Source organism: Clarias gariepinus, chromosome 3, assembly GCF_024256425.1.
Source record: "Clarias gariepinus isolate MV-2021 ecotype Netherlands chromosome 3, CGAR_prim_01v2, whole genome shotgun sequence".
In the NCBI taxonomy this organism is placed as follows: Eukaryota; Metazoa; Chordata; class Actinopteri; order Siluriformes; family Clariidae; genus Clarias; species Clarias gariepinus.
In genome coordinates this window covers 28,219,062-28,245,816 of record NC_071102.1, presented here as the reverse complement: position 1 = coordinate 28,245,816, position 26,755 = coordinate 28,219,062, and the positions used below count along the sequence as shown (strand labels likewise).

Genomic DNA, 26,755 nt, shown 5'->3' with positions numbered 1-26,755 from the left:
CTTTTTTCTATATTACAATAAAACTGTATTTGACTAGGGTACTGTATTTTGCACTATGCACAGTTTGCACAGTGTTAGCTGCATCAATTCTCTAAGGTACGCTGTTGTGCAGTTCTATAGGAAATTGTCTCTATTCTACCTAGAGACACAATTATCATCAGATAAATGTAGTAAGTATACGTAGTAAGTGTAAGTGTAACAGAACTCCGCCTTCTTTTTTATGTGTTATGTTATGTTTAATGGTAGTTATTTATGGTTGGCACATTAATGACACTTGGACATGTAGCATACTCTTTGCGTAACAAAAGCTTGCTTAAGACTTTTACACATACAGTATATACAGTATGTGGATGAATTGGAAAAAAATGGAATTAACATAAAAGGCACACACTCACTCATCATCTATACCGCTTTATCTTGTGTTCAGGTTCGCGTGTGGGCCTGAAGTCTATCCCAGAAGACTTATGGCACGAGGCAAGATACTGTACACTCTGGACAAGATGCCAATCCATCACAGGGCACGCACACATAAACAAACTGACACACCCATTAACACACTAAAGGCAATTTGGGAATGTTAATTAGCCTAACTTGCATGTCTTTGGACTGTGGGGGGAAACCAGAATACCCGGAGGAAACCCACCAAGCACGGGGAGAACATTTATTGCTCCCGCAAAAACATTTATTGAAAAGTAGTATCAAAACATATGATTAAACACGATCCCAACCAGGGTGACTCAGAACCCACTGCAGTCATTCCTGTATAAATAACGTGTCGCCAACACTATCATTCACATGCACCACTTGCACATAACAGGATCTCGGCTGAGAGGTTGCCACATCCCCTGTCCAGTCCTGACCTCGTTCTAAGCCATTTCCACATGTTTGGGCCATTAAAGGAGCTCCTGGGAGTGGACTAATGGAGCAGGTGATTAAATACAGAAAAAAAGGTCATTTTCACTCTTTTAAATTATTTCTTATTTAGCACATTCAGAAGTCCTGGTTTGACCTGAATGCCTTTTTATATATAATTACTCATTTCAATAATTCCATTTAATTTCCATTCAATAATTTTACATTTAACAACCTCTTCATTGGTTTTGTTTTACTTAAAATGAGGCAAATTTTAACAGAAACTTAAAAAATGCATACTTTGCAGTCTTCTTAAAGGCTACTTAACTTAATTATATTTAGTTCCTTCACTACGTATATTTAATTAGAAACTAAAGATGAAATATGACAGTTTATCAGTCAACAATTTCACATTTAATTAAAGTAATGGCACCTGAAAATAATAGTATTGTACTGTATATAGCATTGATATACAGTAATATGAGTGACAGGTTCCTACTTCCTTTAGTTTTAAGGGTAACAATGTTTTTTTTTTGTGTGTTTAGATCCTGTCTCTGTTTGACTGTTCTTTTATGAGATCCTTCCTTAAATGTGGTAACCTGTTCAGTCTTCATTTATTCATTGGTTTGTCTACTCATACATTGGTGTTTCTATGTCTGGTCTTATTGCATTTCATGCACACCCTGATGCAATTAAGTCTCACGATTAGTGACAACTATATCAATTTTAAAAACAGCCAATGGTTTCATTAAGACAATATATAAATAAAGAAATCTAAATTAGAATTCCGTCAACAAGACGCGTAACAAATCAATGTATTCACTTGCTTGTCATTCCTAACACGAAGTGGCACATCCCCTCAACACCTACTGATGGTTGGTGAGCTCTTGGTTGTCATCTATCATCACATTAGCACTGCACATTCACTTCAAGGCTCCAGCCAACTGCCTACCATGACAAGCTGTCACTATCACCAGAAATACCAGCTTTGTTTAAATCCTGTCGAACCATAAAACCGTCCCTGCTATCTTTTCCGTGAAGAAAACATTAAGAAAATAGAGCCATCCTATGCAGGACATGTCCTAAAAGCGGATGGTGTGAAAGCATTCCTAATGAAAGAAATTGAAACGAAGGATTGAAGGAGCAGCTTCGCGAATAGGTGATATGAGAAGAAGCGTTGACACTGTGCGCTTCCCAGCATCAATAATGCAGCCTGATCAAGCAGCATGCATTATTGAGGTACCACATTGCAGAACAATAGAAGTGCGTATGAGCCCGTTCACTCGATTCAGTCTCTCCTCAAGTTTAGAAGGAGCTGCGATAGAGTGTACCTAAATTTGTAAGAACGCAGAAACATTAATGAAGACAGTGAACATCTATAAATGTACTCAATCCTGAGGCAAAAAAATAAATAAATAGGTTTCCTGTATTTTCAAAATCATGGCAGATGTAGGATGATGCAGGGTTCATATGCCATATAACATGCCAACGATCTTTAAAATACAGTGAGAAAAAGGAGGGAGGTAGAAGTGTGAAAAAGAGCAGGACAGAAAGAGCGAGAAAGATATGTGTAGGTGTGTGAGATACAGAGAGGAGGAATCATGAAGCAGTGCTCCCAAGAGGAAACGCTGCTCTAATGGCGTGCTCAAATGTGATTCTTGCATTCGCTGAGTCGACACGTTCTCCTGTCAGTGGAGGACTACCAGAACATTCCACACACTATTAAATGAATTTTTCCTGCTCTCTGCTGGGCCTGGCTACACCCACAATGCCCATGTCCAACTAAAAATGGCATTCAGCCTCATTGTCTGTTGTTCGGCTGCCAGATGTACAGTAGCATCTTTAAAAAGGCTCACCGGTCCGCCAAAGGCATAAGGGCATTGACGTGAGGGGTGAGCTCATCTGTGGGATTCCTGAATGTTCATTGATCAATTATGTTCCTGGTTCACATCAGTTCAAAGACTTGGACAAGCGGCAAGGACATGCATTTTATGTGCAAACTTTCAGGGTCATTTCGGATTCAGAAATCTGAAAAAAGTGGCGATTTTATTAGTTAAGATGCTTCAACAAATTAACATCTTTTCTTGTGTAAGGATATAGAGATGGTTTTGCATGCTTTTATTAAATCTTACATTGACTTTTGCAATTCCCTTAACATGGGGGTTAGTATTTGCTTTCCCTTCTGCAAGTGTTACTGGCATAAGATTACAAGGGAGAAAATTTTACCAGTTTTACTCTCCACTGGTCAGGTATGGAATAAATTTTTATTTTATTTATTATTAATTTTTTCTGTCATACAGTATGGTCACACTTAAATACCGGAGATTTTTTGGTGTTTACCCTAGACTGCAGAATACGCTACATTTTAGAGCAAGATTTAGATCTTCTTAAAGACCAATCTTTTCCCATTGGTATATTGTTGTCCCTAGTCTCGTGATTTTCCTGTCATGTATCTATTTAGACATTTAATAATGGGATTCATGCTTTGTTTTATCTTTTAGTGTGGTTTTGTTTTACCCTGTCCTGTACTGTGTTGTAATGTGATTGTGTAATTCCTCAATGTAATTTAATGTAAATGTGAATTCCTCTTAGCTGTACGGCACTTTGATCAGCTTGGGCTATTAAATGGCTCTAGAAATAAAATCAAACTAATTCTTATAAGTATCTTTTAGTTCATGGATCATTCATGAGCAATTAGTTTTGTTTTGTTTTTTACGTCTTTAACGTGACTCAGAAGAACGAGTAGTCTCGGAGAGACTGGACGCGCATGCGTAAAGCGTTGCAAAACCTCCGTAGTTTAGGTACAGAAAACAAAAAATGAATAGTTACCTTTGAGTCTTTGGTCCAAATCGTTCTTTTGTCACGTAACTCCCATAGACGCTTAGCAGTGCAGTACACAGGAAAGAATTTAACGGTTTTCAATAAGTCTTCAAGACCTAGTCATTCGTTCTTTTGTCAAGTGACACCCATGGACGCTATGCAGTACAATAGATTAAAAAAATCGACTCGGACCAGAAGATACTGTATAAGAGGTGAGCTGGTCATTCTAATTATCATAATATGTCCTTAGCTGCATTGTGATTTTTTATTAATGGAACTATAGCAAAATTTGTGTATGTAGACGTTTTGGGGGTCTGTTTATTAAAAAAAGCTTTTTTATTTTATTTCTGATTAAAGAACGTTTACTGATTAAAGAAAATTAACTAAATGGCTCAAAAAAGATTCGCTCATTTTGATGAAAGAGATTTAAAGAACCGAGTAACTAAACTGATTTAAACTTCCCATCACTAATATCTTTATAACCCTAGTCCGTCTAGGAATACCACATGTATATTTTTATATGTTTAAAATTAAACCCAAAGTCTAACCAAGAATAGTTTTTTTTCTGAATTTCTATTATTTTTGTAAGCATTATGCTCCTGGAAACTCCATCACAAGGAATGATGTAACTGCATAGTGCAGTACCACATGTTCATGGGCTTTGTTTATCTAGCGTCTTTTATCTCTGACCGAGCCCTCACACCTATATCAAAGTGAAAATCTTTTAAAACAAGCTTTTATAACAATTTAATCTTCATACAAGACTAGACTAAACAAAATCAAATAGCGCACCTCCTAGATGAAAATCTATTCATATCCTGATGCATCATTTGTGCACACTAAATATCGTTCGATTGATCTAGGTGAACTCTTTAAGGTTCTATGTAGAAAGAATGTGTTTTAGGGAGCACTCGTACAAAGCTGAGCCCTTTACAAACCTTTCCACTTTTCTTATTGATGAATCATAGACTCCAAAAAGACTCTTACAGCCAAGGGCTACCTAAAAATTACTTAGATAAGAAAGGCAAAGTTATAGCAGTTTCTAAAGTTTACCTGGCATTCATTCCAGGGAGAATCCTTGACATATTGTGTAGTTACTAAAAACCCTTTATTTGGATTTTAAATAACTTAAACTATTATCATTATTTCAGTTTATTGTCGCTGGAATATTTGACCCTGAAATGAATGATGCGCTGTAAATGTGTAAAAATACATGGAATGCAATTAATTAAATATTTAGCCTAAAGGAGATAAATTTTGAATTGGAGGTCACACTTTACAGTAATAAAAGATTATCTGAATATATTTGTAATATACATGTTTATATATCAACAATATCTTTGCCCTCTTTTTACACCTGTTTGTATATTTTTCTTACATTATATTATATTGCATTTAACACAAAGAAAATGTTATCTTTTTAATTTTAAAGTCAGTGTCCTATATGCTACCTGCTTCTCTGACAGTCCATGACATGTACAGTCGACCCAGGTACCTCTACTAATATGAATGCACCAACATTCAAGTTTAGAGACTTTTGTTCATAACTGTGAACATAAAAAGAACTATCTCAGTGTAGTGAGTACAAAAAGTACTGACATAGCTTTTAAAATTAAACTGCCATCTCTGATTATAGGTCTTAAAAGAAAGGCCCTTTAATAATTGTACAGATAGTTAAGCTTCATTGTTCTAAAGAGGTTCTACTAGGCATTACATCAAATGTGAATAAAAGAACAATATTTGTTAATTCCAAGCTGTTGTAGAGGGTACAGCATGCATGAATGCATATTTGATTTCTATGCTGTAAAACTGTCATGTGAGCGTCTCATATTGTCGGTTCCCTTTTGCTGTCGCTCTTTCTCTTCCTCTATTCCAAGAAAGATCCTCCCTGAACAACATGGGCAGTCATACAGTAGCTGCACCACCATCCATCTCTTCCCTCCCACTCTCTTCATTATGCCTCCGCTCTTTTACTCCTCCTCTCGCCTGTCCCAGCACTCAGCACCATTCTGCTCTCCTCTATTAGTATTCATCTAATGCAGCGCTGAGCCAGGAAGCCTCTGACCACATTGCTGGGGCCCAGGCCAAAGATTAACCAGGCAGTGGGAAAGGGAAACAAGAGAGAGGGCGCAAGGCAGGAATGATGGAAGAAGTAGAAAAGAGGAAAGAGCTTGGAGAAATAGAGGGCTGGAAGTACATTGGTATTGATGCCCAACGTTAAAAAACACTTCAGTTTGACCCATCACATTATATTAGGCTCCTTCACCGTCACCTTACACTCTTACCACATTGTTTATACCCAAATATGCAGCTTTAGCAAGACATATTGCATCCACAGATAAACCACTCCTCACATATACATTCTTTATTACTTTCCAGGGGTCATATAAAGCTGACTTACACCAAACGACGGGTCCAACACTGGTCTTTAGAGTATTACAGCACTGACAGGAGACCTACAGTAGGCTGAAATAATGGTTTATGCTACTGTAAAATATATTGTATAGATAAACCAAAATTATTGTGTTGTAAATTGCTAATACTATTAATATTAATAAAACTCGGTCGCTACTATTTCCAGTTGCATTTATATATCTTTTTTTGTTTTTGTTGTGTTGTATCCTATAGCATCTCTCAGTGAGTGTTGGTTTTCAAATTTGTATTAATTTGTATACTCCCTCTGGACAGGACCTGGTTGAGGCACACGAGCAAACCACAAGCCAGTTTACTGATACTGTACATACAGTGATGGTGATATTCAAATTCACCTTTCCCAGATTTAAAGCTACAATGCACTGGATCATTTGTTGATTTAAAAATAAAAAAATATATAGTAACATCAGTTACGGGTGGAAATGAAGGAATATTTATTTTGTTCCCACGCTGCACTGAGTCACCCTAATAAAAACATCATTCACAGTAATAAACAGTAAGAGCTACTGTATAGAGTCAGATTTGCAGAGAGTTTTCAAACACAGGCCATTTAAAATGTCTTTGACGTCATTGTACTCAAAATAAGTACAATCACAGATCCACACCCAGGTTCCCAGAAGGCTGCAAACGTAAAAACAGGAAAAAATATTATTTTTGTTTTTAATGAAGACTTGCTGGCTTGTATAGTATGTGTAAACAAAACAGGTTAGGCTGCAACACTGACAATCAAGTCAATGATTCACAAGCAAAACTTTGCTGGATCACAACAAAACACAGGCAATGGAAGCAAACTAAGCAGGCAATATTACTAAACTGACTAGTAGACAATCTCGTTTAAAGATAGTGGGGTTGCTAAAAAGCTTACATACATGCATGAAATGAAATTTTGAAAAAGGTTTAGGTTATTTAAAAACTCCTGTAATACTGAAGAAATATATTCATACATTCTTATTTGATTGTATAAATATTCTATTTTGGGTATGAAATGGTTTAACTCATAATCCTCTCTTTGTTTGTTTCCCCTTTGTGTGCACCTGTTTTGTGTTCCGGTAGCGGCTCCTTGCAGCCACTTTTGGGCTCGGTGTGAATTCTGTCCTGTTTGTTAGAATCGTTAGTGTTTTTTGGGCTCCCAAATAAATTTTTCGTTTACACCTCGGTATTGATTCTTAAGCACTGTTAACGAGTCATCAGCATTAGCATCGCCTCCTTTCCCCTTTCTGCAGCCTTCCACAGCCAAAAATCCTCTTATTAAATGTAAATGAAAGTTAAATTTTAATTAAAAAAAACGTGATGATTAAAAACGATTGAAAGATAAATTACATGTTGAAGTCTGATGCACAATAAAGATCTAATTATCATTATTTTTCTAATGATCATTTTAATCTGTCTGTAAATTGATCATTTCTGTTCATTTCATAATAAATTATGATGAGAAACTGACCATATATTTTTATTCCTAAAATATATACATGTATATTTATATATACAATATGTGGTTTGGTCCTTTGATTTATTTATTTAATATGGGACGGTATAACATCATTATCATATCATTAACACCTCGGTAATAGTCAGTACTGTCACTGTAATTTCGCTTCATGTCATTAGCAACGGTACAGATTCGTTATCATTTCTTTAGGACTTGGTATAACATTGTTAAATTTCTAAATGGCTCGATACTTAACCGTCATCATATTGCTAACACTTCATTATTGCCTCATGTCAAAACTGACTGTAGAGTCGTTTTTATGTCCTTACGGATTAGTTTAAATTGCTAATGGCTTGATATGTGCCCGCTATGCTTGAAAAATTAACCTACAGTGGTGTGAAAAACTATTTGCCCCCTTCCTGATTTCTTATTCTTTTGCATGTTTGTCACACTTAAATGTTTCTGCTCATCAAAAACCGTTAACTATTAGTCAAAGATAACATAATTAGACACAAAATGCAGTTTTTAAATGAAGGTTTACGTTATAAAGGGAGAAAAAAACTCCCAATCTACATGGTCTTGTGTGAAAAAGTGATTGCCCTTCCTTGTTACAAAAAATAACTTAACTGTGGTTTATCACACCTGAGTTCAATTTCTGTAGTCACCCCCAGGCCTGATTACTGCCACACCTGTTTCAATCAAGAAATCACTTAAATAGGAGCTACCTGACACAGAGAAGTAGACCAAAAGCACCTCAAAAGCTAGACATCATGCCAAGATCCAAAGAAATTCAGGAACAAATGAGAACAAAAGTAATTGAGATCTATCAGTCTGGTAAAGGTTAAAAAGCCATTTCTAAAGCTTTGGGACTCCAGCGAACCACAGTGAGAGCCATTATCCACAAATGGCAAAAACATGGAACAGTGGTGAACCTTCCCAGGAGTGGCCTGCCGACCAAAATTAGCCCAAGAGAGCAGAGACAACTCATCCGAGAGGCCACAAAAGACCCCAGGACAACATCTAAAGAAATGCAGGCCTCACTTGCCTCAATTAAGGTCAATGTTCACGACTCCACCATAAGAAAGAGACTGGGCAAAAACGGCCTGCATGCCTGATTTCCAAGGCGCAAACCACTTTTAAGCAAAAGAACATTAAGTTCACTCAATTTTGCTAAAAAAACATCTTAATGATTGCCAAGACTTTTGGGAAAATACCTTGTGGACCGACGAGACAAAAGTTGAACTTTTTGGAAGGTGCGTGTCCCGTTACATCTGGCGTAAAAGTAACACAGCATTTCAGAAAAAGTACATCATACCAACAGTAAAATATGGTGGTGGTAGTGTGATGGTCTGGGGTTGTTTTGCTGCTTCAGGACCTGGAAGGCTTGCTGTGATGGATGGAACCATGAATTCTACTGTCTACCAAATAATCCTAAAGGAGAATGTCTGGCCATCTGTTCGTCAAATCAAGCTGAAGCGATCTTGGGTGCTGCAGCAGGACAATGACCTAAAACACACCAGCAAATCCACCTCTGAATGGCTGAAGGAAAACAAAATGAAGACTTTGGAGTGGCCTAGTCAAAGTCCCGACCTGAATCCTATTAAGATGTTGTGGCATGACCTTAAAAAGGCAGTTCATGCTAGAAAACCCTCAAATAAAGCTGAATTACAACAATTCTGCAAAGATGAGTGGGCCAAAATTCCTCCAGAGCGTTGTAAAAGACTCGTTGCAAGTTATCGCAAACGCTTGATTGCAGTTATTGCTGCTAAGGGTGGCCCAACCAGTTATTAGGTTCAGGGGGCAATTACTTTTTCACACAGGGCCATGTAGGTTTGGATTTTTTTTCTCCCTAAATAATAAAAACCCTCATTTAAAAACTGCATTTTGTGTTAACTTGTGTTATCTTTGACTAATAGTTAAATGTGTTTGATGATCAGAAACATTTTGTGTGACAAACATGCAAAAGAATAAGAAATCAGGAAGGGGGCAAATAGTTTTTCACACTAGTGTAAGTGTTACCGACCACAATAACTTCGGAGCCGTTTTAAATTTAAATCGTGAGAGGTCGGTAGCAGATTCGGCTGAATGGAATAGGGGTATTACATTTTACTAAATAAATACAATGTTGAGTTTACACACTTGTTTTCTACCACGACAAATATATTACAGGTGTGGTACAATAGTGTTTTTCCCCATCAAAGAGAGCAAAGCATCCAAACCTTATATTCAGCAAATGTAAATTTAGATTAAATGACTTGCTTGTTCATTTGATTGTTTGCTTACCTGCCTAACTGACCTACTGACTGACCTACTGACTGATTGATTGATTAATTGATTGATTGATTGATTGATTGATTGAAGGAGGGGTATTAAATACTGAGCACTGCATGCCTCTGGAGCTGTAAAACTCTGGAAACCTTTTACAACAACAACTTCCCCATGGCAGGCATAAATATTAATATATGGATATATTCATGTCACACAGGCCCATATTCTGCATACAAACCATGCCCTTCAGTTAAGTCTGGAAAAGGAAACTCAAACATTTTTTTTCTCTTTTACTTTGAAGCAAACTGCTGATTCTGACTGCAACTTATTTCCCCAGGAACACACTTTGTTCAACTCTTTAATCTTGGGTGTGAGGCGGTACCACTCCTTTACAACCAATAGACATTTCACTAACACAGTGAGAGAGTCTCCCTGGGTACAGGCCTAAACAAGAAACTCTGGAAATAATAAACAACTGCTTCCTTCATATCTCACTCCAAGGCATATCAGATAGCAAATGAACTTCTCTGTATATACTGTACTGTGCATCCATTTTTGAAACAGACTGGCACCATGAAGTTCATGAATTCAAACCCTGAATCATGATTTACCAAAACCACCTCGAATCCAAACCTTTCATTGCGCTTATTTATACTATTGAAAAGTTCTTCCTTCTATCTAAGATGAATTTGCACAATCTTCCCTCTAGACATGGTGCATGTAAAGCAATTTAAAAATGGCTGTCTAAAAATATTTCCCTAAAAACATGAGGCGTGTGAATTATTTTTGTGTCACACTGTGTAAACTGAGCTCAGTACAACTCCGTGTACAGCCTTCTCATATAGCCATAGGGTCGAATAACAATGCAGGACAGTGTGTCAGGACTGAACAGAGTCCTTTTTTTGTACGCACAACAGAGTGAAAACAAAGCCTGTCTCTCTGAAAAATCCTGAACTTAAGGTAGAGTGGGAGTACCCGCTCCTGACACAGCCAGCCAAGAACTTTCCTGACCAAAAGAACCACAGTGATCGCTTCTGTTTTGCAAACTGCTAAGAATTCAACTCTATATGAGGTCAAGTATGACGTAAAACTACTGTACAAAAGGCAAACTTTTCCCACAGGATTTCAACGTGAAATTTTATGTAATAACAATGGAATAGAATATCCATGGAAAATTCATTTAAAAAGTCATTTATAATGTAATAGCAATTCCAGGTAGTGTAGCTTCTTCCAAGCTAGAAATGTTGAAAACCTTTCTTAGAAGCCTGGACTTTGCCTAAGGAAAAATAAAAACCAAACTGCATGTGTTTTGTTCAGTTCAAGGATTTTAATTCTGCTCCTTTTAAAATATTGCACATTATTATAAAAAAAAAAAAAAGGAATATACCTTAGTCATTTCTGTGTACCACATCTGTCATGTATAGGCAACATGTAATCAGTTGTATTGAAAAAATCCAATTGCTAGAAAATCCTCATGAATTTTTTAAGTAAAGGTTTCTAGTGACTAACAACTATAGCAGACTTTTTTTTGCCGTAATAAGATACCAAACAAACATTAAGTCTGGTCATGCCCCCTCTTTTTGCCCAGCGTTTCTTTAACAGTGGGGCTGCCGCCTTTACATGTCAAAAGCCATGAGACAGTTCGGTTGGCACAAAAGTTAAAAACAGGCTCCAGATCCACCATAACTCTGACTAGCTTACTGAAAATGACTGAAGAAATTAACATGATTAAAGGAAGATTTCAATAATCTGATTTTCTCACAAGTGCTTAGTAAAAGAAAAAAAAGAGAGGAAAGATTTTAACCTTCCCATGAACCTTATTTTTCAGTTTTGCCATCTAGATATTATCCATAATCCAGTACAGTTAATCCTTTAAATGAACAAAATAAACATTTCCTTCAGTTATGAAGTGTATATACAGTATATACAGTACACAACAATTAACAAATATTTCACTCAAGCAAAATATTCTACATTTCCATAAAATTATTATTGTTATCACTAAAAAGCCATGCTATGATTAACATTTCCATCAAATTATATGACCAGAGATCAGCCCATAATCCAAAGCTGGGGGATGTGTCCTCGCACATCTCCTATGGAGAATATTCTCAAAGCTCTCTCTGCATTTGTGCATCTCATCCTCTGAGCCTGAGTGACAAAATCTGTTGCAAAAGCACAAAAAAAGAAATCTCTGACTCACAAAGACCCAGTACGTATCTGGTGCCTTCTAAAAATAAAGTATTCAAAGCAGGTTGTTAGCAGGCCCCATGCAAGGCTACAGTACTAAAGAGCAAGTTCTTCTGCAAATATAATGTGGATATGTGTTCCAGAACATTTTTAGAGGTATGTTGTAATTTCATTGTGAATCCAAAACCTGGCAGTTAGCAAACACAAAGCCAGAAGTTCAGAATAACTGAATCAGATCGTTTTTTCAATCAAATTAAAGCTGACTTCTCAAGTGCTCAAGTGAAGTGAGAACTCAAGAATTTACACTACAGAAACTCTTAAGGAACAAAACCGACACCAATAAAGCACTTCAGGTCTGACTTCACATCCTTCACCTTTGGTGATAAAACACAGGCAACACATCTATTTTTTGTATATACAATAATGCGTGCAATAAATGAAACAAAGACAGGATATTATCTGTAAGAGCATTATCACATTGTGACATGACCTAATAAAGACTGAAAAAAAAAAAATTGGAACAAATGTGAAACTATTACCTATTACCCGTTTTCTATCTGATCTGCTGTATATTTCTGTTCAGTAGTCATGCAGGTATAAACTAAATAATGGATAGTCTACAGGTTTCTGTAATAAAATTGATGGATCAAAGAGCAAAGTGTGTAATTACTAAGTCATTTTAGCACTCATTCAATTGCTCTGGAGCTTTTCAGATCCACTTAATTTAATGAAGGAATCAAGATGTTCCAACCAAAGCCAGCATTTTCTGATGCAATATTTTGTCACACCTTTAAAATGCTGTTCAAAGCACTCAGAAGACAAGGACGCTCAAGAGCACACATACACTCTCCTAACTCTTGGACTGGAATGCCTGATTATGCATGCCACCTTAATCTATGTAAATGTCTGAAATCACATCATGAGCATCAAGTATCTCTCGGGTTACGTTCACATTACCAGACTGAAAAGACACGGATCTGTATTTTTAAACCCTAATATAACAAAGATTTTTTTAATGGCTGTCTTGACACACAAATCTGATGTTTTTCAGATCAGAGCTTAGACACTTTTATAAATGGTCCTAGATCAGATACGTATCAGATATGTTGCCATATGACTTGAATGAAAAAAAAATCATGCAAATTTAGTGCATATATAGGGCGCTGACATCATCAGTCAGCACCAGCATCGTAGGAATTTAATAGCAGTGCTAGCAATAGCTGCTAAAACAGCTAAAACTGAGGCAAAAGGTGTTCTCTATTCTTCTGCACCTAAATAAATATAGACTGCTATCCTTCAGCGCAAAATCAAAAGCATAGTTTTTGCTGAAATTTCATCTATTTTTTGGGAATGAATGAGTGGTTGCACAAATACTGCATGACATGTCATAACCCAGATAGCACAATTAGACGTATCGTTTTAGAGAACACAAGCATTTGCATTGGAGTAAAATAAATAATCACTTTTAATTATGAATAAGAACTTTTATTCATAAGAAGTTTATCTGGTGTGTCAAATCATGTAATTAATAATCAGTGTTGGGTGTAATGCATTACAAAGTAGAGTACTTTGGACTACTTTTTTAAAGTAATCAAAACTCTAATCCGTATGGCCTCCGTGTGGCGCAGTGGTAAAGTGCTCGCCCTATCATCCAGAGATCGCGAGTTCGATTCACGAGTGATGCTGTAACCTTTCGTAGCCAGAGGCCAAGAGAGAGCTGATTGCCCGAGCTCTGTCAGAGAGGAGAGATGAGAGACAGCCATACAGGCCGTCTGTAAGGTCACGCAAGCGGAAGGAGTGGGTTCTCCAAATGCTGTTCTCTGAGTGTGTTACGCCGCCCCCAACGGTGCGTGAACAAGCTTAATGTGGGAGCCCCCTAGTGACGTGGAGGAATTAGACACAAAAGAAAGGGAGAAAACCGGGGGGGAAATGTTAACCATTCTTCAGACAATTTATGTATCCATGAGCCAGACAGCAGTAATTCCGTTAGTGTGTGTGTGTGAAAGTCATCCTTCAAGCCCTGCCCCCGCCCCCTCTGTTATTTTTTAACAGTTAACAGATTATGGGCCAAACTTCGCTGAGTGATGATGCTAGAATAATTATAAAAGTCTTGACTAAAAGACTTAATGATAGTTATTCTGTAATGCAATTAGTTACTTTAAAAAGTAATGTTCCCCAACACTGTTAATAATGCAGCTGCTGACGAGCTGGACACGGTTAAAAACCTGGTTAAAGGTTGGAACTACACATTGCACTGCCCCTTCCTTGTCCTCTTTGAAAGTGGTCATCTTTGTGCCCTTATGATTTAAGGGCATACAAGTCAATATTAATACAATATTTGACAATATGTAATTGTAAGCGTTTGGCTAAAAGTGTCATTCTCTATATTGTCAGTATTTTATTGTTCTGTGTTTTAAACTTGGCCAATATCTGGTTTTGATTTTCAATACAACATGTTAATTTGCATGGAATATACAGTATATAATCATGTAGTTATGTCTACTGCCCATTTCATAGGAGGTAAAATACAGTATAATCTTTAAGACCGGCCTTTGCACAGCACACAGACAATTACTTAAATTACACACAATTACACACAAAAAAAAGAAATTTACAAAACATTATAACAAACTCTCGCAAAAACCTGTCAGAAAGCTGCTAAATAAAGTGAGCACTTTTCACTGAAAGGCTCATGACTCAAAACTTTTCAGACACAAGGCTGGAAAAGCTTCGGAATAAGAACGCAGTAATCTATTTAAAGTAATATGACCAAATTTTACTTATATACAAACGTTTTAAATATTGACATTAACCTATGAAAACATTAATTTAAAAAGCTTATTCAAATCGCAATCAAAGAGGCTGGGGAATTTCGTCACTTCTGTTATCTAGAGAACGTAACATCAGAATCAAGTGACACATTTTGTCTTAAAAGAAGACCGTGTTTGACAGTTTCTGTGCTGGCATACGTTAGGGTCTCATGACAATTCACTTTGTAGCTCTGGCTTTTCATGGAAACCTGCTGTTTTAACACTATTTATAGATCCTGACTTAAACAGTGCCAGATTATGCCACTACTGAATATACATTTTATATGACCTTTAAGTAAGACTTCTGCTTTTAGAGTTTCAGAAATACTTCTCAGGGAAGATTGAAAGGCTGTTGTGCTCAGAAATACATGGCACCCTGCAGGAATCCAAAGCTTAGATGATGTTGTGATGGCACCATCCAGACAATGTCATTTTTGTAAGTTAAAATGACATTGTAGTAATCTTGAATGAATGGCCCAACCACTCACAAAATACGCCTTTATATATGTTTATCAAATATGTTTCACATTACTATAACTCACATCACTTTGTAGTTTCCTATTTGCTAGTGCTGTGTGTGCGCACTGTCCACTGGATTAGCAGATTGGCTAACTGTATTAACCACATAAACTCACCAGGAGTACCAACAATCTTTTCTACTTCCTGCTGAGATTGATTTTTCTCCCTCGTTTTTGACTATTAAAAGGGGGAAAGGAAAGAATAATTAAGAACATAAACGTAGGATTTATTACAGGGAATCATAAACATCAGAACCAAGCATTCGCGCTTGTCACTTTACAGATTCTTAATTGCATAGAATTGAATGTCAATTCAAGTGCCCCTTCTCACAGTCACTATGTCAAGTATTGCCATTGATGATGCTAAATTTTAGCAACATGTCATGTGTGTACGCACATCTCACATAGTGACCTGTTGCTTTGTTACCTATTACCCTTTCAAAGTAGTGTTATGCTGATTTTGTGCAGCACTTGCGACAATCTTACAGGAAGTCATATTGCAAGTCATATTGCCTTTTAATATATAACCATCCAGGAGTGGCTGTGTTGTCAGTGTTATTCAAAAAGTAAATTAGAAAGCTACATGAAGGCAGAGCGAAGCTAGTTAGAGGCCAGAGAGGACAGTGATTCAGAGCTGTGGACAATAAAGATAAATAAGAGTGCCTCAGGACCTGGAGCTCTGAGACTTGGAAGTCCTTCAGAGCTGATATAAGGCATTGCTGCAAAAAAAAAAAAAAAGGCGTGAAAAGAGAAAAAGATACCAATAGTATTACAGAAACAGGAAAAAAGATGCCTTGAAGTCTCTCTGGACTTGTCTCTTCACCTTAACAATTAAATGAAGCCTTGACTACCTCCTTTTTTCACAAACATCAAAGCTTTGATGTTGCAATAATTTATCCATTTTCCAAGCAGTAAGTAATATATATCGTTTTTTTAAGCTTGCTCAAAAAATATTTTTGAATGGCTGTTTAGGAGAAATGGCCCGACAAGTGCTGAGTCAGTCTGATAGGAGCAGCTGCGTTTTACCAAACCACTTAAAAAAGTCCAACTGGAGACAGAGTGCTGTTTGTTCGAAGCGGTCAAAACAAGTGTGCGACCCAGTAGAATTTAATATTCCATATGATTAATGTGCGCTCTTTGTCTGATGAACTCAAAAGCCAAGAGCCATTTAACAATTTAGCCGGTCAAACGTTAACCCAGGCAAGACAATGCCAATTTTTAGAGGATTGATGTTCTCTATTTACTCTGTTTATAAGAGGACAATTGTGCTTCCACAGCCTTAGGGCTATAAATACAGTGAACAGTTGTTGGAGGAAGCCAAACTGTTAAAACAGAGCAGGACCAGCAGGTTAGAATTCAGTCTACTGACCCTGCTTAGGTAAAGTGAGAAAATAAATCATAACTTTTGTTGTATATACAAATACATTATTTTATTATATTACATTATTTTACCCTAATTATAGCAGGGGAGTAGGAAATGTAAAACATGGCATGATGTTATCCAATGTTATTTTGCATGTGTGCATGAATTGCTGTCAAAAATAAGAAAAAGGCTGGAAAACAAATGTTTTTATTTATGAATTTATAATAATTCATAAATTAAAAAGGAGAACTATATGATATATGAAAAGGTTGTTCAGATAAGCTTATAATTCCCCTGAAATATAGTATACGTAGCATGTCATTGCATTACAGATCTTTAAAAAAAATACAAGTATTTTCATCCCTGTGTAAATGATGACTCCACAAGACTCAACATTCATTAGAATAAAAAAATATATATAATTAACCTAATCCTGCCCAGAGAAATGTTTATATTTTTTATTTTACTGAGTGGACGGCATCTTGCTAATTGTAGATTAGTTGTCTGGGAGGCTTGAAATATCTTAGCTAATCAATAGGGTAAACAGAATAACCATAAACTGCAGCTTTATGGCCTGTTCCCTTTAAATGACTAAATCAAAGTTCATTGATCTGATGAAGTTAGTGCAAATGGTCCATAAGATTTTAATTGATCGTATATATTGACTGGTAAGGTTTTCTAGAATTATCCTTCAGACTATTGACGACACACACTATAAAAAAACAGAAAAGCAAGCGAGGAACATCACAATTGGTGAACGTTTGCTCAACTTTAATGGGAAAAAAGATGGACGAGAAACAGAAACACCAAAATGGTGACCGGGGCATTGCAACCATTTTTATGGAAGCATTACATGGGCTCTGAACAAACATACCCAAGTTGGAGCAGTGATGATGTGTCAAAAGTGTGCAGAAGCTGTGCCAAAAAACAGGTGGAATAAAGATAAAGTTAATAAAGATAAGACTTGAGAAGGATGATAGCGTGATTGCCTGATAGCAACTACACAAAACATAAATTTAGCACTATGTTATTGCTACTAGAACATTTCAACCCCCAGTAATTTCACAAACAGCCGAAGACAAAGTGCTGCGCTTTCTATTAGAACAACATGAATCACACAGTCCGTTCCCGAGAGATTAAACTTGAATCATTTCAAATAACTGTGAAATGAACACAAGAGACCATGGAAGAACACAGCGAGAGGCTGAGCCAAAACTAACTGTGAGGGCAGCAGATGTTTTTGTGCACATCTCCCAACAGACATGAATTGCCGTCCAAATGCCAGTGTAAGACACCGCATGCTCATTACCTAAATTACACTGCATTGATCAGGCAAGATATGGACTCAGAGCTCAGTCACTAAGCTTTCTATTATATATAATTCTAGTTCTATTCTATACAAGACACATGTGTGATGTAATGCAGCCCAACGAAAAGCAGAGTTACTCCTATTAGCAGGAAGTTGATTATTCTCCAATAGCAGCAGCGGTGTTACGACTCTTGAACAACTTTTTGTCTTTCTCTTTAAGTCCTAAAACAGCAATTATTTTACCAAAGCAGCTGATACAGTATGCATTCCACTCTGAATACTTCTGAATACTTTCTCCACAGAAAACTTTAGCATATTAATAGTTTTCCTTTTTTTATGCATTTTTTAGGCCGGGCTTGTGTGTTTTGAAATTGTTACTATGGAAACATGAATGTGTTAGGAAGAGTGTATTAATATAAACCTGTGAGTTTCATTACAGTCAGCACTACTTGTCAGAGCTGTCAACATTTTCTGAGTAGTAATGTTCAAGAATTAAACATTAGTGAAGTAAAATAAATTAAATATAATATAATATAATATGGTAATTGAAACCATTCACAATTATTTCCAGGCGAAGTACCAACAAAACCAGCATGACATCACGTTAGTAATTTGCATAATTCAAATTGCAATGTTACAAAGGTTAAAGTACGTAAGACTAGGCCACACTTCCTTCTTCAAATATTTAAAACAGTAAAAAAAAAAAAAAGTTATGAAAAGTAATTTAAACGTCTAATAAGTTACTAAGTAATATTTTAGTCATAAAAAATCTGAACCCTGCCAATAGCCATGATATTCAGAAAGAGGTATCAAGTGTTATTAATTGAAATTATATTACTGCATTAATTTCATATTGTCCTAAATGTATATCTCCGAAATGTATTGCATGCTCTTTAAGTGTATTTATTAATTAACACCAAAAACACAATGTAGAATAGTCGTTGATGAACGTACCGTTATCGAGGCAGTACTGAACCGTATTTTCCGGTTTGGAGGAACGTCTTCTTTTATCTCCTCGGGAAGGCCAGGAATTTCGGTGATCTCTGATCCGGGATCATAGTTACCATCATCATCCCCATACAAATCATCCTCCATGTCGGTGCAGCTCTCTCCCCAGCCCTGATAGCAGGCATCTCCATCAGCATTGTAAATAACCCTCTCATTGCCACAGTATTCCTCATTAGGCTCCTCCATGTGATTAGCTGTTATCCGGCTCGCCTCATCTTTAGACTCATTTACTTCCTTTCGAACCTTGATGTCAGCTGAATCAGATGTATCCTTTTGTGGTTTGTCATACACTGCAGTGTCATTGACTTGAGTAGAGTTTGTGCAGCCCCCAACAGCATCTTCAACCTGCTTGTGCTCACAAGATCCATCTACAGCCATGCTAATTTCTACATCCTCATGTTCTGGCACAGTCCTCTCCTGAACCATATTCTCCTCAATGGTCTTTGCCTGCTCAGACAAAGGGCTAGGACTGAGAAGGTCTTCTGAGGAAGATGAAACTGGAAGAGTGTGCTTGCTTCCAACACGTGTCCTGGACACACTTCGAGGTGGAGACTGACGAAGGCTGGTATCATCCTCACTGCCATCCCCTTGTCTTAATGAGCTATCTGGCGAATACAGAGCTCGACCAGCTACGTGACTTCTGCGGAAAGTGGAGCCCGCGCCTTGATGGTCTAAATTCTCAAACACAGCACTAAGCTGGCTGACTGTTGGTGAAGATGCCTCTGTTCTTGAGCAAAGGCTGTCCAAGGAGTCTGTGCTGCCCCTATTGGAACGTGCCCCCCTCCAATCATCCAAATGCTCATGAGAACCCCTCTTATCTTTGCCATATGAGTACACAGGAGACTGAGATGTGTCCCTGGAGCTCTGCTCAAAGAGTTTCCTTGTCTCTGAGAACTTTGAGTTGCCACCTCTCTCAGCATGCTGAAGTTTGATCACTGAGCCGTCTGCCCGGTTAATGAAATTGGTCGGCTTGGTAAGTTTCTGTGGAGATGTCTCATCTCTTCCTCTAGGCCTTCCAGAACCTGTGCTCTCAGTGCCCATCTGCATGAACATGTCCTTGATCCGGCTGACGTGTGCCCCATACTGCCGACCCCGGGGCTGCCGGATCCGCTCAGGATCTTTGCTCTTCGTGTCGCCATCCTGTCTCGGCTGGTCAAAGGCCTTCTTGAGAGCCTGGAACTCTGCTCTGTAGGCATTCCTGTGCGGAGAGGCACTCCTCAAGGTGGTCCTCTCTGCTGAAGCCTCCGTCTTCAGCATCTTCGCCTTGACGACGGAGGAGATATTTGCTTTCAAAGGTGTAGTAGCATAACTAAATGACAGTTTTCAGTCCATTAATTTTACTATCACATTCTGTGTTAGATGGCATCACACCACCCTAAAATAAAAACAAAAGAAAGCACATTAGACTTTAAAGTTGTTAGGCTACTGTATATCATACATTTTGAAGTTTCCTTGGAAAAAGCACTGCTGTATCATTTCTGCGAGGGCAGGGCTACTTTCTTTTACAAAAGCACTTGGTGCAGCATAATTCACTGAGTGCACACTAATGAAATAGAGCTCACAACAAAAAATGGCCTTTGCAGTTATTTTATTTTCAACACTGTGACTGCACATGATTCAAACATAACGACAGACCAAAAGGACAACCCCGTCACACAGACACTATTTTTGCCAACAAAACACAGATATTTAAGCTGTGTGACTGTCCACCGCCCCAGACTATCCATCACACTGCCACGAGGGCTGGTGGACTGCGCACAGGGAATTATTATTAGTGGTGCTTGCAAAGCCAAGCACTACTAAAGCACTACTATTGTTATCTCCCAGGCTTATTATTCTTTTTTTTTTCTGTTTATTGTTATTCTTCTTCCGTACAAAAGTTTGGCGCTTGACGTAGTCCAGTTTGTCGGAGACCCATGAATGAGGGGTCAAAAAGTCGTGCGGCTTATTCTGGAATGGGGTGCTGTGACTTTAAAAGGGGTGGTCAGTAATTTGCCCCAAAAGGGGGCAATTAACCACCCGAAAAAAAAAATCCCAAAGACTTAACATGGAGACCAACTTTGACAATCTGGTGCAGAGCAAGAATTTCCTAGACCTATAAAATTTAACACATTCGGATCCGATTTTGATAGAAATTTGGGGGGACCCCGAGTTTTGCCACAATTTGTTTCTTCAAAAAAATGTACCTCTCTAGTTATTTTTACTTCTTTTTTTTTTTTTTTTTGTGTAGAGAGTTACTGTACAAACAAATCAGACTCTTATCGATGTATGTATGCTGGTGTTGCGAACACAGAACGAATTCACTGTTATGTTAAGTCATAGTGTCAGTTTCATAATAATGGGTTTAAAGCCTTAAACAACAGCATGAGATTCAGTCTTGTGGACATCTTACCGTAAATACGTTTTGCTGTATATGACTGCACAAATTACAGACTATGCATTATCATCTGGTGCAAATCAAAATGAGAAAACAAACAAACAAAAAAAAACACCAAACATCTCACCGGCTCAATGCAGAAATGCACATCATGAAGAGAAGGGAGGTACACAGGAAATCACAGTGAGCTGAAATGACTGACACAGCAATGTTTGAACGTTACAAAGGTTTCGAACCCCTTTGAAAAACCTGCCTGTGCCACCAAACTGCGACACTTGGATAGAGGCAGAGATGTTCCTACAGGCTGGGAGTGTGACGCTGACATCTGCCTACAACATCCACCCTTTCCATCAGCAAACACTCGACTTGTTTGCGTACAGACAAATACCACGAAACACGGCAGGAAAGCGAGTCGAAAAGCAGAAGGAACTACTTGTTTGTAAGTCCTCTGCTGTTGCTCTTCCCGTGTTCAAAACAAAAGGCTGACTTACTGTACATCCTCTCCGTTTCAAAAACTGATGCTCTGTCAGTCAACGCAGCTGTCGCTCCTCCTTCAAGAAATCGCTCGATTTTCCCCCTGATTGTCCCTCAATATCATATAACTATACAGCGAACATCCTTTTTTTAAAATTATTATTCTCGTTTTGACGACTGAATTCCGACATACCGTTGGACGCTTTCACACCGGAGCCGGCCGCTTTCACACACACCTCTAAGCAACGCCATTGCAGAATCCGTGCTGTTGCGGACATTCTCGCGCACTACTGATACGAGGGGGGGAGGCGTAAACAAAAACAGGACTTTCCATCGCTAAATCCGGTGACACACCGCTTCGTGGTGTTAGATCAACCATTCGGAGAGCGATCTATACTATATAGCATGACTATCTTTCGTGTCGCTTTCATATTTTTGACGTGGCAAGTGTCCATGTGACAGGTGCACAACCTTATTTACAACACAATGGTTCGTTCCAATAATCGGCTTGCTGTGGAGGGGAAGTGGGGGGCCGCCAAACCGCAGTGTGCAAAAATAAATATATATAAAAACACCATAACTACAGCTTTGGTAGAGTGATGCAAGAAAAAAGAAAAAAAAAAGAGCAGAATGAATGCATGATATTTTGCACGTTTGCGTGTGTTATAAACGTACCGTTTGTTATATCCTACTTCACAAAGCATTACAGAGCACTAAGGTGAAAATGCAAAAGCATGATGTCAAGTCTTAAATATTAGGAATTCTTTATAAATAAATAAATAAATAAAACACTCTGGAACAACTATGGGATCTTTCGATTCTCTCACAAACCCACACAGGAATATCCGAAGCATCATTGCAGGCCATTGATTCACTATAATAATAATAATTATAACAATGTTAATAGTATAGTGGCGTAGTGTTTAGTATTGTGGCCTCGCACCTAGAGGGTCCGAGTTTGATTCCCGCCTCTGATCTGTGTGCATGAGTTTGCATCTTCTCCCAGATCTTGACTGGTTTCCTCCACATCCTTCAGTTTCCTCTCACAGCCCAAAAACATGCATGTTAGGTCAATTGGTGTCCCCAAAATACCCTCCTCCCGGCCCTGTACAGGATAAGCATTATAAAAGATTAATCTATAAATAAATGAATGCAGTTACCACACCTTGTATCCTGGACAGAGTCAAGGGGGCAATTTGGGTATGGCGTACTATAATTATAATAATAAATTCAGTGGGTGCTCTAGTAGCATAGTGTTTAGCACTGAGGCCTCGCACCAGGGTTCAGGTTTGATTTCCGCCTCTGGTCTGTGTGCATGGAGTTTGTATGTTCCCCCTGTGCTTGATGGGTCTCACAGTCCAAAGACATTCAGGTTAGATCAATTGGTGTTCTCAAATGCCCCCCTTGACCCTGTACAGGATAAGCAGTATAGAAGATGAATAAATTAATGAATTCAGTTTCCATAACACTTATACTGTTTAAGGGCATGAGCCCATCAATAAGTCAGTCTACAAAATGAGAATGATGGATTGCGGGAGCGAACCAGAGTATCAGGGAAAATGTGCAAACTCAACACACACTAACTGAAGATTCAAACCCCAACCCAGAATGTGCAAGGCACTTACCATACCCTGAATTAATAATAACAATAGAAGAAGAAGATTCAATTATTTGTCACATGTACTTTACAGCACAGTGAAATGTCTTCTTCACATATTCCAATTAGGAAACTGGGGTCAGAGCGCAGGGTCAGCCAGCTTACAGCGCCCCTGAAGCAGATAGCGTTAAGAGCCTTGCTCAAGGGCTCAACAGTGGCAACTTGGGGATGCTGGGGCTCGAACCCCCGACCTTCCGATCAGTAACCCAGTAACCCACAGCCTTAACCGACTGAGCGACCACTTCCCCATTGTTAATAATAACAACAATATAATAATCATTATCATACAAAGAGTGGGTTTTCTTACAGGTTCTCTGTTTTTTTCCCATACCCCAACAACATTACACATGTACATGTACATGTAGATGACTACACCCTGCAGGAATAATACCCTGTAAAATACAATGTAAATTACAATACAATAAACGATAATATCCATATTTTATGAAGCACTATTTATATCTAAACGTTTGCAGTAAAATAAACTAGCAGCCCCCTTTTAAGGGCCCAAAAGTAATCTGACCTGTGTCAGATTTAATCCTGTAAAGCCTATATACTGAAGGTGAAAAATTTTACAACAGTGACCTGCTGAAACAGAAAAGCTGCCTGAAGCCTGTGAGGCTGACTACCATGTGACAAAATAGTGGTGAATAGTGAATTGGAGCTTAAACTGAAAGGTTGTGATAGACATCTAAAGAAAATGAGGAAACAAGAAAAACACTGTTGCAAAATCCCTAAGACAAGAACACTGAAACTGTTCTGATTACAGCTAATACGAGCTTCACAGGTTTGCCTGAAAAGAACGGAGGTCTGATGAATGGAACTCACCTGCACTTATAATTTGCATTTGTGTGTTTAGTATGGAGCTAATAATATTCCTAATAGACATGTTTTTAATAAAATATATGTATGCCATGATGTGGAACATAAATGCACGGTATGCCATATTTCTTTTCTACTCCTACCCGCACAGAAAGACGTTGCTTAGCAACCTAAAAATAAATTTTGTGTGCATTTGTGTTTTTCTATCTACTGTACACATATTTTGATTTACCTCATGTTTTTGTATAGTTTATAATTTTGCTTTCAAAGACTTATGCATACAACAATTTGCATTAGTCTACACAGTTTTTTGTTAATTAACCCCTTTAAATTAGGCTTTTTATTTACTTATGGTTCTTGAAGAATCTTATTCACTAATTACTATGAAACTAAAGGGAAAGTTTGTATTTATTACAGTATAACATTTAAGGCTAAACCCACTGACTGGTCCTAGGAGGTTTGTGGCAAAGGCAGGAAAACACAAAAGATTGCAGATCCACTAAGTGAACATAACAATTAGTCAGACAGTGAATCAGTTCATTTAAATATCTAAATAGTTTAATGACTTAATTCTGTGTAATAAAATGGAAAAAATCCATATTAACTGACTCATGGTTAGTTAAATTACCATATCTGATTATGGAGTTTTTCAACCATCAGAAATCAGTTTTAACAATAAACCTGGCCTTATGTAACTAACACATAAGCAAAGTAGCTGTTAAACACTATAATTAAATAGCTAATGAGCCTGAAGGTTGAGGCTGAGGGTTTATATATATATATATATATATATATATATATATATATATATATATATATATATATATAAAATACAGTTTTCGTATCAGGCAATTTTCATTTATGCATGGTGTGCAAAGAAACTTTGTCTGGCCATCTGTCTTTTCAGCCTCACTCCAGGGGGTTGAATATATTGTAAAAGATCTTATCTCATTGTCTGCTTTGGAGCTTAAGGAGTGCAATGTGTGGGGGAAGCGTTATAGACTTCAGAGAAGATTGATCACTGAAAAGAACAGAGCGCTTTTTATCTGACTTAGAAGTTAATAATAATAATAATAATAATAATAATAATAATAATAATTATTATTATTATTAAAATAATAAAAAAAATCATCATCATCAAATTATTATATTATTATTATTATTATTATTATTATTAACAACTCATAGCCCTTATACTGTGTAGGATTGCAGAAGGCCACAGAGGCACAACCATTTACATACCCAATCATTCACTACAGGCATTTTGGAAATCCCAATCAGCCTACAGCTCATGTTGTTGCACTGTGGGGAAACCAGACTACCCAGTGGAAACCCAGAAAGCACAAAGAGAAAACATGCAAACAAGTCTGCTTCACGGGGGTCCCAGCCCACAGCCCACAGCACCCAAAGGATCCGCTGCAAACATTCTGATGCCAGATACCACAGCACACCCCAGAGGTCCTGCAGAGTTACACCTAGGGGTCCAAAGCCACCCTAGCAGCACAAGAGGAACTCTTTTTCTAGGTCGTTTTCATGTTAATGGTTTTAATGTATGGCTAATCTGTTTATATAGAGTGAAACGCCAGACAGAGTTCAGCCAATATGTTTTCATGTAACCCCTGAACTTGAGCTGCAACTGACTTATAAAGGGAACAAGTATACACACATTGCCTGTGACAGTGCTACAGTACATAATGGAGTACCATGAATCTAAAAAATGAAGAGAAGAGCATAGAAGCAGAGGCAGAAGAAGGACAGGAAAAGCTCACAAAAAGAGACAAACAGTACCAAATGAAATTTGGGCTACAAAACACAAGGTGGCCATGTAAATTAACCACAGCTTGAGCATGAGAAAGCATGAAAACAGTGTAACCTTTTACAATTTTCAGGGGCCTCCATAATATGAAACTTTAGCTGAAGTTTTCTTGGGTGAACTGAATGCAGGTTCTCAAGTTGAGCATGCATATATATTGTGGACAGGTAGAAGGCAACATTGCCTAGAAGGCAACATTGTCTGGGGGGCATTATTAGACAGCATTCTGTGGGTGTTCCTGGTCAGTGTGGGCGTCTACCATCTGTGCTGCCATTAGCCTGCATGGGTCATCCATCACCATGAAACACTCGGTCCATAAAACAGTTCATCTTCTTGTTTGTCTTGACTCTGTTCATAACATCCTCATTCAACCCCATGAAGTAGATCCATGTGTTCAACTGCAGCTGATTCATTACACTGTAGCCTGGCACAATGTCAGGTTCCATCATCTGTCCAACAGCTGTTCAAACTTGGTTTGAGAGCCATGCATATTTTTTTCTGTTTTATATCTTTTATTCTTTTCACCATTTATGAACCCAATTCAATAATTTTTCATCTTGCCATTGGAAGATATATGACCGCGATCCTAATCAGTCTGTAACACTACTTTAA

The 26,755-nt window shown here is 37.8% G+C and overlaps 1 protein-coding gene across 4 annotated transcripts in view; it reads right to left on the bottom strand.

The window, feature by feature from the left end:
- ppp1r9a (protein phosphatase 1, regulatory subunit 9A) overlaps window positions 1-26,755 on the bottom strand; it is a 59,902-nt gene that overhangs the window by 28,785 nt on the left and 4,362 nt on the right. For 2 of the 4 annotated variants that reach the window (XM_053491841.1, XM_053491844.1), the window contains exons 1-2: window positions 21,869-22,102; window positions 18,947-20,375 (exon numbers count right to left, since the gene is read on the bottom strand). In XM_053491841.1, coding sequence (XP_053347816.1) covers window positions 18,947-20,257 — 1,311 coding nt within the window. In that variant the 5' untranslated portion in view covers window positions 20,258-20,375; window positions 21,869-22,102. Of the gene's footprint in view, window positions 1-18,946; window positions 20,376-21,868; window positions 22,135-26,755 lie in introns of those variants that run through there. The other 2 variants (XM_053491843.1, XM_053491842.1) reach the window with 2 other exon arrangements.